Genomic DNA, 14,298 nt, shown 5'->3' with positions numbered 1-14,298 from the left:
GTCCAGTGCATCTCTGCTTCTCCCTTCTTATTACAAGTTTTCACAAGTCTGGCTCAAAAAACTAACAAGCAACTTGAACTTCACATTAAAATTCTGATTATAATTCCTATCTTTTTTTTCTTTTTCTTTTTTTTTGGTCTGAACAGAACACATACTGTCATCAAGTCCTGTTTTTAAAGTCAGGGAATATAAAGTGATAAGGACTCTGGATACAAACAGAAAGAAACCCAAAACATGTTTCGGGGAACACGTTTTGAAACTTTACCATTTTCGTTAGGTGGTAAAGTTTACATTATACCGGCCCACCAATCAGCACAAGCTTTCCTTGCAAACCACAAGAACCTCCCTCAGTCTCAGAGTCATTGGCCAAAACTCCATCAAAAGAGTGGATTTCTTTGTCTGGACTTAGAATATAATTAATTTGTTTTATACAGCAAAAAGAAATCAAAAGTGAAATAATTTAGTATGCTATATATCTTAAGTACATCTTTTTAAAACTTTGGTTATGAACTTGTCTAGCAATGTTAGTTAGCTCTGTTCTCCTCAACATTCATAAGATCTTTGGAACAATATACATCTACACTAACTAACCACTAATTGCTCCAGGCAGGAAGCTTCAGTACACTTTGAGGTGGGGCCACAGTGAGCAGGGCGCCCAAAAAGCTATATCTGACAAGTAAAACAACAGCTAAAAACAATAATAATGTGTAAAATCTATGAGCATTAAAAACCTGTGTTGAGAGATGGGCAGGTTAAAGCATTAGGTGAAAAGTTACCATAATCTACACAATTTTTACAATTAATTACATAGGAACTTTCAACTAATCAACATAGAGTTCGTAAGAGTAATCAGAGGTAGCGAGGTCACAAGCCTATATAAATAGACTTTTCTTTTTTGAGGGGAGGAAAGCTATACAGACAAAAGAAATAAACGTACCCACTGAACATAACATTCAGTCTAAAACACCCTCTCCTTAAGCCCATTAAACTGCCCCACCCCCCACCCAAATCCCTCCCCTCCACAAGAAAAATCCAAAGACTTTCCAGTTTAAACATTCACTGAAACATTACAAGTTCTTTAAGTAAATCAAGTACCTCAAGGGGTTCATCTTTCAACCAGGATTCATTCCTGGGAGCACTAGCAGGCAAAAACCGAAAACAATGAAAATCCTCTCTGAATTACCGTAAACAGCCGTAGACAGGACTTTGAGTATTTGTGGTCTGTAAAAACTAAAACTTAATCCAATGTCATCCCACCATTTCTTTCAGGACTTTCAGTTAAAGCATGGAGATGGCCCCAACCCCAGTTACCCCTCCTCTAACATATAGACCCCCATCACCAACATAGCAAAGGATATAAAGCTGTCAGGGTAAAAATAATATTTTTGCTGAATTATTGCCAGTATTGTTTGCACGGGTTTTTTGGTCAAAATAGCACTGGAGTACAGAGGGGACTCTTGAGTTCATCAGTTTGAAGACCAATCTAAAAAACTCAAAAGGTAGAAGAGAGAAAGGCTGCTAAGGGGTATGAGGTGAAGGGGCATGACTTTATATCAGTACCCACATTCACATTTGACAGACTTTCACTGCAGACCAGAAGTCATGCCACTCCGCCATGGCTTTGTGACTTTGGAGAGAGACAGGAGTAATTGTCCCTCTAGAACTCCTGAGAGGTGAGCAGATGTCGCTTGATATAAATGATGACGTGATCCTTGCATCAACAAGTTCCCACTGTCACCAAAAGCCCACAGTGGCAAAAAGCTACATCATTCACTCAGCCAGGGCGCCGTAAACTGGAATTAATACGTAGAACTGCGAGTGTCTGCATGTGAATGTGTACATGTGCGTTTCTTTGCTGTTGAGATGGAAAAAAAGGTAGAGAAATGTCTTTTGTTTCAATTCCCAGAGTTCTTTGGCTTGATGCAATTCTAAGAGGGTGAGGTGTGCATTCTCAGGTGACTGATGAGGTTGCGCTGCTGGGTAAACTTCCCCCCGCAAAGCTGGCATTCATACGGCTTCTCCCCAGAATGGACACGCATGTGCTCCGTCAGACGGTACTGGCGTGTGAAGCGCATGCCACACTCTTCACATGCAAACGGCTTGAGGCCAAGGTGGCTACGCATGTGGCGTGTCATAGTGCCCCTCTGGGTGAACATTTTGCCGCAGATGTTGCAGGGGAAAGGCCTGGTCAGCCAATGGCTCTTTTCATGTTGTCTCAGTGTTGCCGGGTCTTTGTAGCTCTTGCTGCACACTGTACACTTGAACGGACGCGTTTCAGAGCCAAAGCTGGAGGGACCCACGGGGGCAGAGAGGTCCTCTGCCTCCTCCTCATCTTCCTCTTTCACAAAGGTCCCTCCCTCCTCTTTGATGTAGAGCTCATCCTCATTGTGTGTCTCCACATGAGCATTGAGCTGCTCAGAACTGGGGAAGCCCTTACCACAGGGAATGCACACATAGAGGTTGTCTCCAAAAGCGGGCTCAAAACCTTCCTGCCGGTACACGTAGTTGGCGCTGTGGTGTCCCCCTCCGTTTCCTCCTCCACCTCCTGCAGTCTCTCCATCACTTTGCCCGCTCTCATCTGTGTGGTCCTGGCCGTTCTCGCCTCCTTCCTCCTCATCTTTACACTGGAAGGACTGGTCAGAGCGGCCATCTTTAGGACCCACGATCACCCCATTAACCAAGGGCCTGTCATGATCTTCAGACTTCAACCCTGACGCTTCCCTCTTAGGCCATTCGTTCTTGCGAGCACCCTGCCGGGATTTCTTCTGGGGTGGGGGGCCATCAGGATTGTTTTGGGTTTCCTCTGAAACTTTAGAGGCAGAGTTGAGCTCCATGGTCTCTGAGCCACAGGTGTCTACTCCTGGTAGGGTGGTAGAGGAGTCATCCAGTGAGGCACTGTTGGTTGTGGATACTGAGGCAGATTGAGGGGACTCTTGGGAGTTGCTGTGTGGGCTGAGGGCATCAGTGGCTGTGCCCACAGAGGGAGGGCTCTTCTTGGACAGGTCTAGTCCAAGGTCTGGTTCCCCAGCACTTCCTCCACTGCTAAGGTTACCATTACTGCTGCCATTCCCCCCATTGCCATTCCTCCCAGAGCTGCCAACAAACATTTCGTCATCTGAGAGCTTGTCCCGAAGGCCTTCATCTGGCTGTGGCTGGTCGGCATCAGAGGGGGTCGGAGGATAGTGGTTGTTGGGGCCAGCAGGGGTAGAAGTGGAAAGGCGCTGGTTGTTGAGGCGTAAGCGGCTAAGGGGACCTGGAGTGGAGGGTTTACCCGGCAGGGGTTTCCCACCACTGCGCTTGAGCTTCTTTCTGCACAGAGCAGCGAGGTCGTGGAGCTGGAGGTAGCTGGCTGCGGTTAAGAGGGCACTGAAGTTCTGCTCACTGCTCTGGTCCGATGAGGACAGGAGCTTTCCAGTGTAGATGAAGTCCAGAACTTGTCTGAATACAGAGGGGTTAACCATCTCTGTGTCGAGGTTAATGAGGTTATCGTGGAGGACTAAAGATTTGAAGTAGATGCTGCTCGCCGCCAGGATGTTCTTGTGGGCACGGAAGAGTGCATTCTCCACCACAATGATAACATCACACAAGAAGCCCTTGGCTCTTTGCTGGTTGAGTTGCAGCAGCAGTTGTTTGGCATGATTTGGCAGTTCCATTTCCACCTTCCTTCCTTCTTTCCTTCTCTCTCTCGCTCTCTCTCTCTTCCTACACGAGCACCACCTGAAGCTGAAAGAAAAAATATGAGAAAGGTTATTGTTACATTGTAGACATGAAGAATTACTGACACCATGATAAATGACAAATTGTTCAATACAGTGTGTAAGGCAGAAATTAAAGGAAAATAGTGGTATTTAACAGGGCACACAAAATGTTTCCACATTCCAGTTGACGATGAGAAAAAGCCCAAAAATGTTAATCAATTTTGTGCGAGCTAGTTGAATTGACAGAACTTGCGTTTTTCAAAAGCAGTATGTTTTTGCTCAAGCTAAATGTATTCTTGTTTACTGCAGCCGTCAGCAGTATTACAATTGAATACAGGTTAAAAAAAACTGACTGTTTACAGTTACAGTGTTTGCATGTCTGACAAATCTCACAATTAACCTGCATGTGCTATGACTCCCACAGTGAATACATCAGTCTAACCTGTTAGCTCTCATGGGGAAATTAGCAAACCATTAGCATAGCGTGCCACAAAATCGCATAGCAGCTTCGAAATGGAAACCCTTCCCTTCCGCTTAACGTCCTTTCTAAACAAATTGCAACCCTACAAGGATCAAGTTCTGATACACATTGCGACTGTTCTGGCACAAAAGTCACAGGGGGGAGAAGAAGAAAGGGTGAAGTAACTACTTTTCTAAAGTGCCTCCCCTCAGCTTCTCTTCTCAATCTCCGGAGTAACTCTAGTTTCGGTGGGGTGCCCTCTTTGGAAACTCGGCTCACTCTGGCCTCCATTAGGTCATGGTAATGTCAGCCCTGCCCCATTGTCTGGGGGTGGGGGTCGGTGCCACAGCAGGGCCGGGGGGAGGGATTAGGTGACACCTGAGCAGGTAAAACTACACAGGAGCTAGGGCAGAGGAGGGGGCAGAAGGTGTGGCTCAAAGACAAGGACAGCAACACCTGATCCTCCAGAGAGGCCCTCATTTATGGAATTAGGACAGATGAATCACATCAACTGTTAAACTACACAGAGATGACCTAGTACACACCACAGTGCTCTACTTCTAGCCTGACACTGAAAACACATTTTGTTAAAGAAATGCACCGCAAAATATGCAAAGAGCCGATCCACAGCTCAAATGTGATGTAACAGAAGTAGTGTGCTTTAGTTGGAGGAGCAGGGAGTGCCCTTGACTTATGTTTAACATGTTCTTAAAGCCCTGGGCATGCTGTGAAAATAGACACACATCTTTAATGCCCCCGATCAAAGCAGGGTATACCGTATTTCAGGAGATTACACAGTAATGCTTAACTCAAGCCGTAAATACACGTGAAAATGTGCCATTTCAACCTAGTGCCAACTAAGAGATTTACTGAAATTCAAGTTTCATAATATGCAGCAGAAAAGAAGGGAGAGGTTGCTAAACTCGGCCTCGAGTGACAGAAGCGTCAAGCCTGATTGCAAAGACATACGCCAGAAATATGTTTCGCAAAAGCCCCTCTGGAATAAGGGTTCATCTGAAGGCTGAAATTCACAAAAATGTATCAGGCCAAAGCTCATTCTAAAGTCACAGAGTGTTATGTTGGATCTATAAGCCTCCACAAGGAATGAGACATTTCAAGCACAGTAATGGCACGCTGCATCACAACTTTCATAATAAACAAGGCCTTGAATATACTGGCCAAGGACCTACAGATAAGCATTACAATCCCCACAGACTCTGATGAGGGAAAAACTCGCATAAAAAACTGCCGCTCAAGACAGTGACAGTAAAGGCAGGTCTGGGTGGTAAAGAGCACAGGCAACACTGAAAACCATGCAACAACAAGGTAAAAATAGTGAACTGGAGATGGCTGGCTGATGTATCAAAGCCAGCTCTGTTGGAACAGTCAGGCTGGCTGATACAATCAGCTGGAGTGATCATTACTCTCAGGTCCAGGCCTGGGCTTGCCGCCTCTGCTTTGACACTTCTACATGGTCTTCTTCTTCCCCTCCCCCGTCTTTCCCCTGCTACTCTCCCCTCCTTTCTCTCTATGCTCCCACCCTCACCAGCCTCTCACTGGGCATGCAGATACATCCCAGGAACAGTTTGCTGTTCCCAGCGTGAATTATAATGAGCTATTCTAGAATACATAACCCAGATCTGCAGTTAATCGCACAATGTGCTACAGGGGCGTGTGACATTCAGCCCTGCAGGCGGTAATGGAGAAGAGGGCTGCTAGAGAAAGAAGGGCCTCCGCTATGATGCCAGCCAGGAAGCCATATATCAGTCAAGTCTCTCCCTTAACATACACCTCTGCAAGCTTTATGGGGGGGATTCAAGAGGCTTTTCCAGCAGGCCGACATAAAAAGGGGGCTGGGCTCAGAGTAGAGAAGCCAGCTCAGAAGGAGAAGAAAAACAGCCCTCCCCCACTCCCTCCTCTTCTCATCCCTCGTTCTCGTTCTCTCTCTCTCTCTCTCTCTCCTGCCCCTCACCCCCCATCACCCACACCACTACCCTCTCCCCCTGGCCCCTCCAGTGCTGTGCTGTGCCGGCTGGAATCCAGGGAGCTGCTAATGGATTACGGCTGATCTATATGCAGCCAGGGTGGGACACGTGTAGGCCCAGCTCCCCTTCCAATGGTGCTGCCCAGGAAAGCAGGCTTAATACCACAGGAGACAGAAAGGCCTGCACCATCATTTCAGCTCCATCTGTGATTGCATGGCACTCCTTGCAGTTTGTTGAAACACTTTCAACACCATATCCAGGTGGCTGTTCTGTTACAGCATCGCAGCCTCACAGTCATGGATGACTTAATTAATCTTAGTTGGTTATACATTATAAAATGAACAAAGCATAACAGTTTGTGCAAATATGCAACTGACAAAAACATTATTCATGTTTATACTAATCCATTAAAAATATATAATGGATGACGCATTAAACAGCTAGAACGATGTTTAGTATGCAGGATGACTAGTTCATATGTTTAATGTAGTTGGCAAGCAGCATTTCCTGCAGGGTTGAATGCATCCTGTATTGTTAAGCCCTCTGCAAAGACTGGCAGGGAGCTTTAGAGATGGCATGATAGCTGGTCAGGACGGTTCTGAGACACAATACTTGCTCTGACCAAATATGGCACCACATACCAACCAAAGGCAGCTCTGGGCTTGGACTGCAGACCAGGGTAGACTTTGCCCTTCAAGAACAGGATCAGCTTACCTTGCCTGCAGTATTAACCTTTTCGAAAATGGACTTTGGCTTAATGATAGAGGGGGAAATCTCATTTTCAAAACACAGCACCCCACTGCTTAGCCTCAACCTTGACTTGTTTCAGGAGCCTGCTGATGAGGAGATGAGAAGACAGGGATGTTTACACAGACTAGACAGACGCGATCAGGATTACATATCCGTGTTTTGCTCCGCGAGGAACTGAAAACTATTGTGCGTCAAAGTGCCCCCAGCAGTGAATTAATGTGTGTCTCCTCTAAATGAAACCGAGTACACTAGAGAGCTGGATGATCTGGTTTTACTTAATTTCCTGGTGCCTGTCATTGCATCCTCTTCCCAAGGAGTTTATGGATTAAACAGCAAGCTAGTAAACCTTTCAGAGTCAGTGTTCATGCAGTGACGGTGACTGAGAGAGCAGTGGGCTGTGGCACTAATCTCCTGAACAGAGGGTAGAGAGCCAGAAGAGAGCTAGAAGAGAGGGCAGAGGTGAGGCAAAGTCCTGTGGCGCAATAACAAAACACACCCTACTACTGTGAAAGGTCACCTGCTTAACAACCAATAGAAAACAAGACTAGGTAGGATTTTAAAACACAAATATCGCAGGGTTAGCTTTCAAATTGATTCCATTAAAGAATATACAGTAATGACTTTGTAAAAACCTTGTAGATGGTCACATAGTGCAGAAGATGTGCCAGAGAAACAGATTTGCAGGTAAAGACTGCTTGAAGCAGACAGAGAAAGAGAGCCAATCATGTACATGAGCAAAGGGCCTCCCTAAGTGCACACACTCACACAGAGACAGTGCACTTAAACACATGCACACAGCACACACCCCGAATACACACACCCAGAGAGTATGCTGGTGGGCAGAGAGAGTGGGGGAGGGTCTAGGGGGATGGTACAAAGCCAGTTTGAAATACAAACACTGAGCAACCACCTCTGAGCCATTTCAACATGGCTGACAGTGCTGCATGGGTAAAGCTGATCCACACAGGGCTCATGGGCACAGCAATTATCTGAGTTTCACTTCTCTTGTGAGTGAAAGGACGACTCACAGTACAATGAGAAGATTAAACAGAGCAGCTGTGCTTTGCTGCTACCCGCTCTAGATTTTCTTTTACACCTGTGTAATATCTGCTGCATCAGCAGGGAACCCCATAATGATCTTGTTTTAAAGAGAAATTCTAGAAACTTTGGTCCACAGTTAATATTTAATTGCTCAAAAAAAAAATAATAATTGTGTAAAATTAGGTCAGGGGAATGGGTTTATATGCAGGTGGTCAGTATTCAATTTCCCCCATATGTTTTTTAACACCGTCATATTTGGAGTGCAACAGTAATGGAGATTTCTTTTCCTTTTTCAGAGCAATTAGTTTGGGCAGGATGCACAGTATGTTTTAAAAACTACTATTCAACCGTGGAAACTGGCCCACATATTTTGAGAGTTTGGGCTGGTTACACACACTTCTAAGAGCCACTCTCTGTCACAGCTAACGTTTCCCTGTCACATGGGTAAAAACCTTCTAGAGACCATGAAGTGTATACACGGCAAACAATTCAAGCCTGATCCAAACTTCTACATTCAAAACAATCCATTTAGTCTTGGATTGTTCCAAACCAGACACAGCGATGTGTCTAGTGCAGTACTGTGGTGCCACAGATTGCAGAATGTTCAGGGTTTTTGTTCCAACCAGAGACTAGAGGGGTGAAATAAAAAGTGAAATCAGACCAACTGTGGTCTTTGCTTTGAATAAAACCCTCCTCTACTTGTGTCTCCATGGCAAATTGTTGAATAGCTCTGACACAGAGCATCTGCTGGAATTCTGGACACTGATCCAATTCTGCTTATAATCTCTTCAGAAAAGCTGCAGGGGATACGTCCTGCTGTACAAAAGGCTCCAAAACATTAAGACAAGAAGGAGCGGCTGATCTGTCTTATCTTAGAGACATGAATTTATGCAGAATTGTTGGATACAAATGCTAGTGAACAGACGAATGACCCTAGTGCTGCATGGCTAAAGGGGAAAGTACATGAATTAGGGTATCCCTACCGCAGGCTGGGTAGAACCCTTCCAATTAAGACTAATTTTCTGTTAGGCAGTTCAACCATGTTACAGACAAACAAGTCCAGCCCAGGGTGCAGTGGAATGAAAGGAGCCCCGTCCATTTCATCACAGGAGGGGGCCAAAGGTTGCTGCGTACCCCACATGTACCAGTGATGTGCAGCAAGGAAAGAAAAGCCAAGACTCTCTCTCTCACACACAAACACATGAATCATCTTACATGTCAACAACTCAACCTGTAATCAACTTCATGGATACATTTTTCTACAGAAAATGTCTGCACAAATAAAACCTTGTGCATTTCAGGATTTTCTAGCAGCAGGGCATTAACGCCAGCAAAAGGAGGATGAAAGCAGTTATGTGGGTCACAACTTAATAACGGGTCATGAATTAATTTCTTCTGCGGTGTGCGTGTCATCCACAGGTAACACTAGACTAAACTACTAGAGCCACAGCCAAGTCTAGAGGGAGTAACAGGCACAAAGGTATAATCTCTCATGTGTGCAAACAAGGCACGCCCCCATTTTAGTTAAATAATAAAGAACTTCATATTTAAATAATAACAAAACAACAGACATTCAAAGAACTAAAAACTGTGTTTTGACATATAGATTACGAATTTGTTTTTGTTAGTTCAATGATTGGTTGATTGTGTTTTCTTTGTTAGGCTCTGCAATTAACAAATCAACCAAATCAACTTACTTGGGCCTTTTTCAAAAACAGCAAAGAGTTACTACCAAAGATATAAAAAACAATAGATGGGACATTACGTTAAAACTCATGGGATAAACGTCCGCCACCAATGGGCAACAACTATATTTTCAGGTGTGCAGCACCAAATGCTTCACCAAAAGGACCAACGGACCTGGGAGACTGGCGTCACTTTCCACATGTCATCATAGAATAGGTGAGAGATTTGTATTTTACATATAGGTCAATTAAAACTACAAAAAGGTAGTCAAGCTTGTGGTTGGTAACTTTACCGTTAGCTAATTTTACCAAGTAACGGCTGCTTTCTAAGTCAATGTGTTGATACTGATCGTTAGCTCTCAACAGCATCAATCTCAGAACCCATTGGTTATCTGTATAACAATTTAGCCTCTGGGGATAACAGCCAATATATATGACTTTCCGGTTTAGTCAGGCCAAGACTTCCTCTTCCAAGTGGCAAGTGTCGTTTATGATCCAATTAATAACTTGAGACGTGAAAATTAAGGCTGTTTAGGCATAACAACAGCTTTGATCTCTTAGCTAAATAATATTAAGTTAGAACCAGTAAACATGGCGTTAATGTTAGATATGCTAACTTAGCTCAGAGGTAATGTTTAGTTTTCATGTTAAAGGAAAGTTATGAATATAAACCTAACATTTGACCGCTAATCATCTGATTCCATGCAAATCCCGTGTAAACATACAAGATGTTCACAACATTTCATCAGATTTCAATACAAATCCAGCCAGCTACGTTATATACAGTTACTACTTTTACTGCCCTAGGTTTATGTATGTGTGCATCTTCATTCTGTGTCCTCCATACTGTATCCAAAGTGACCCCCGGAGTAATTAAATAAAGAGAGAAAAAAGAGGCTTTCACAAAAGGCTACCGGTAATACTGGCCAGCAATTGGCCCCTGCCCATTCTGTATCAAACTGTGCACCCTTGCTAAAAGTGAAGTAATCCACCAATTCACTAACAAGTGAACATATGATTGGTTGATAAAGTGACCTCTGTCTTAAGAGAATAAACTTTGCTGATAAGATAACCCCTCCCGGTAAAAAGCAGTAGACCCACATGACCTGGAGCCATGTTGGGTAAGGAGTGATCCTGTATGGTCCAAGGTTTTACAGAGCCACCACCACCCCCTCCTCCTCCTCCTCCAGCCTTTAAACACTGCATAACCTTCTGGCTATCAGCACTACATTCCACAGACTGTTTCTTCTTCTTAAAGAACAACAACAACCCTGCCCTGAGGTGCTTTAGCCACTGCACGAACCAGACTGCCCTCAAGTAGGCAGGACGGAACGGACAGATCCGTATAGATACAACAGCCTAGCACAATCTATAAGTCCTTGCCTTACATGTCAGCAGAACATATAGCCTAAGTAGCCTTACTGCATTGTGCTGCCCACACATGCCACTGTAAGCCATGATCACAATGTACACACAATACTGTGTGTGTTTAGCAGGGAAGGGACAAGTAGGGTCAGGCCAGACCCACCGGCCGATCATGAGGATCATGAGGCACACACACACATGCCTCAAATTACCCTCCAGCCCCCCTTTGTAGTCAGTAGTAATCAATGAAACTAGTCACACTGATCAGTTGACTTAACTCTGTCATTTTCATGGTGTAAATGATCTTGTTTGACACGTATTACTAGACAGTCCTACTTCTAAGGTATTTGTCAACAGCTATAATATGCAGATGGTAAGGCTTGGTGATAAAATAAGTTTTAAAAAAGTACAACCGTTGCTTTATTAAACTTTTTTGTCAATATTTCCTTCTTATTTCTGTAAGGCGTTTCTTTAGCAATGCCAGCTTGCTACTTATCCGCTGCATAGCCTAAATAAAACATTTCAGTGTAATGTAACTATCCCAATTCCAAATGCAGCGTGGCATTCTCACTCAAACAAGTTCATAATTTTGGCATACCTGCAAATCAGTCTTTATTATAATGGGATCACATGAACAACACAGTAAATACAGTCTTCAAAGCTTATTTCTGTTACAAATGCAGCACTGTCATCATACACTTATAGCCTGGAGCCCTAATCTATCTTTACAAGCATCACCAAATTACATTATGTGCATAAAGTGTGAAATGTGTTTGGATGCACCCCATCAAGCCTTCAAAAACTTTTCAACGGTACAGTTGAAAAGCACTGTTCGGCTCCTTGTTAGGCTTAATTTTAGGCTGACAGGTAGAGCAACTGCTCTCTTCAACTGCAGTTCTGGGTGGGTGTAGGCAGCGGGGAAAAAACTATACCTATACTAACCTATAATCTTGACATTATAGGCTAAAGGATCCTGCAACCCTGGACAAGTTGTAAAAAAAGATGGGTTTATCTTGACATTGCCCTAAAGATGTGATAAAACTGTCCAAAAGTGTAAAAATGGCACAACATCTATAGGAAATAGGAAAAACAAAATTCAGAATTTACTTCAACAGCTTGCCTTGACGTATCCAATCCAAAAAAATTGAACTGTTTACTTTGTGATTAAGCTACAAACAAGACTATGGAAAACCTTCATGTCATGTATGACAAGAAGAAAAACAGGAGAATAACCTGGCATTGCTGATATTGGAGTGAGTGAGGTCCTCTGGCTTCTGCTATGGCAACACTTTTGACTCAAGCATCAAGAGTGACACATTTAATACAAACATTTCTTTGAGGGAACAATCAACCAGTCTTACCTGAAGTACATTTTATGTGCTGTGTAATTGTTCTTAGTTGAAACTAATACAAGTAAAATGATACTTACAGTAGAAATGGGATTTTTTTTTTTTACCGAACTAGACATTTGGTGATACAAAAACAGCAAAGGGAACCCACATTACTGACATTCCTTTGCCTTATTATCTGCATGCCCCTTGGTACTTTAACAACACTAATCACCTGAGAAGCCAAGCTGCCTTCGCACCTGAGCACAAGCATTGTTTTATAAGCTACAAAGTGGTTTGTTGTCATGGATTAGAGGTTGATAATCAAGTATTCAAAGTACTATTTTTCCATTTTTTTAAACACCCGGAAATCACTCATGCAACACGGTTTCTATACAGCAGTTTGGGTCACATTGTAACGTTACACCCACACTGTAGCCGAGCACAAAGATGGTCGATGTATAGCAGTAGCTCACCTAAAGGACTATGAAGACATCCGCATCGATACAATACAGTTCCTTTAAAACCAGAAAGTGGATGCATCTAGGTTACATTGTACTGGGTATATACACATAACCCCGTTAAATCAATTGAATTAGCCGTACCTAAGACCAATGTGGATTTACCTGCATAGAAAAATGCAGATTACATTGAGTGTAACATCTGTAACGGCTGTCACATCTCTATGATTATAAAGATGATGGAAAGATGAAATACCGTGCGTAAAATCCGCAGAACGAGTCGTGTTTTTTGTTTAGTTGTGAGTGCAAGTTACTGCTATTTGAGAAATAAGTCAATGTTATGATTACACCAGAGAGGTCGATTCAAATGAATCATTTTCATTCTGGTACACAGTTCATTGAAAATGTTGGCTTATAAAACAGGGAAACGAGCTTAAGTGTGGAAACGTTTCTGTGACGAGCCGTTTGTGGGTCCTTTCCGTCGCCTAATGTGCTTTGCCAGCCTGGTGAATATTTGGTACACACTCGTCCCGTGGGGCATCTCTTAAAAGCCCACGATGCCAAAATAAACGCAACAACACCTGCAAACAATTTAGATGCGGTTTCGACTCGGAGCCGTGGTAAAACTGAACAAATAATGTGGCATTTATCGGCTTGTCAAGTATGCTGGTGGAGCCAGAATAGGCATCAACGGAGCCCCTTTTTTGTTGGCACGCCGTGGAAAAAAACACCACCGTAACGCCGAAAACCGTTTGCGATTCTTGCGGCAACTGGGAGAAAAACGCTCCGATCAAAACAGACGCGAAAACAGCCCCGTTGCGCATTTTGCAATCCGCCCTATGGGGAAACAATTTCTTACCTTATTACATCGGTAGGATCGTTCTCAAGCGTTCTTTACCATCCTCTTGCTCATCTCACAGCCTTCGGGACGCCATGTTGCAAGCTTATGACGTTAGGCTTCCTCACCCCTGACCCACATTTGAATAGAAACCAGCCCAGAGTGCAGCAGAGAAAACATCCCACTGTGGGAGGGTTTGGCCACTTTCTCAGCCCAGGACCCCTGGCAACTTTACCTGCAAGATGGCAGAGAGAGAAAGGGAGAGACACACACAACACACGGAGGGAGGGATATGTTCAAACTGTGGTTTAGGCCTTCTTCTCCCAGCAGCAGCACGACTCAGCCATGGTCCTATACTGCTGTATGCGGGTCTACGCTGCAAAAAATGTCTGACTTGACAAGTTATTTTGTGTAATGTAAAGGCCAGCTTCTCTGTAAAAAAAAAAAAAAAAAGTACAATGATACAAACCACATTTTTATGAGAAGGTGTGAGCGAAACCCGCAGGTCTCGAATGCAGTTTCACCAAAATACAATAAAAGTGTCAGCAGGCCGTGAATTGAAATAACCACCATCGGTTTCCATTTTATGATGGAACATTTTGTAATCAAGTTTGTATCGTAAGCGAATGAAATGACCAGGTATGACTTTACCGGGTTCAAATATTAAAAGCTCGCTCAGGTGAAGTA

General features: G+C 43.7%; 1 protein-coding gene across 1 annotated transcript; it reads right to left on the bottom strand.

Moving 5' to 3' along the window:
• Positions 1-1,848: 1,848 nt before the first annotated feature.
• hic2 (hypermethylated in cancer 2) lies at positions 1,849-13,709 on the bottom strand. The gene is made up of 2 exons (XM_083911767.1): positions 13,633-13,709; positions 1,849-3,723 (listed from the first exon to the last, which is right to left on the bottom strand). The coding sequence occupies exon 2, from the start codon at positions 3,651-3,653 to the stop codon at positions 1,929-1,931; it is 1,725 nt and encodes a 574-aa protein (XP_083767893.1). The 5' UTR covers positions 3,654-3,723; positions 13,633-13,709; the 3' UTR covers positions 1,849-1,928.
• Between the last annotated feature and the right edge of the window lie 589 nt (positions 13,710-14,298).

Source organism: Echiichthys vipera (assembly GCF_963691815.1).
Source record: "Echiichthys vipera genome assembly, chromosome: 4".
Classification (NCBI taxonomy): Eukaryota; Metazoa; Chordata; class Actinopteri; order Perciformes; family Trachinidae; genus Echiichthys; species Echiichthys vipera.
The sequence above is the reverse complement of the archived record's forward strand: the minus strand, read 5'-3'. Positions and strand labels throughout refer to the sequence as shown.

Coding starts and splice junctions, on each gene's coding strand:
- hic2 (XM_083911767.1), bottom strand. CDS start 3,653: ATGGAACTGCCAAATCATGCCAAACAACTGCTGCTGCAACTCAACCAG.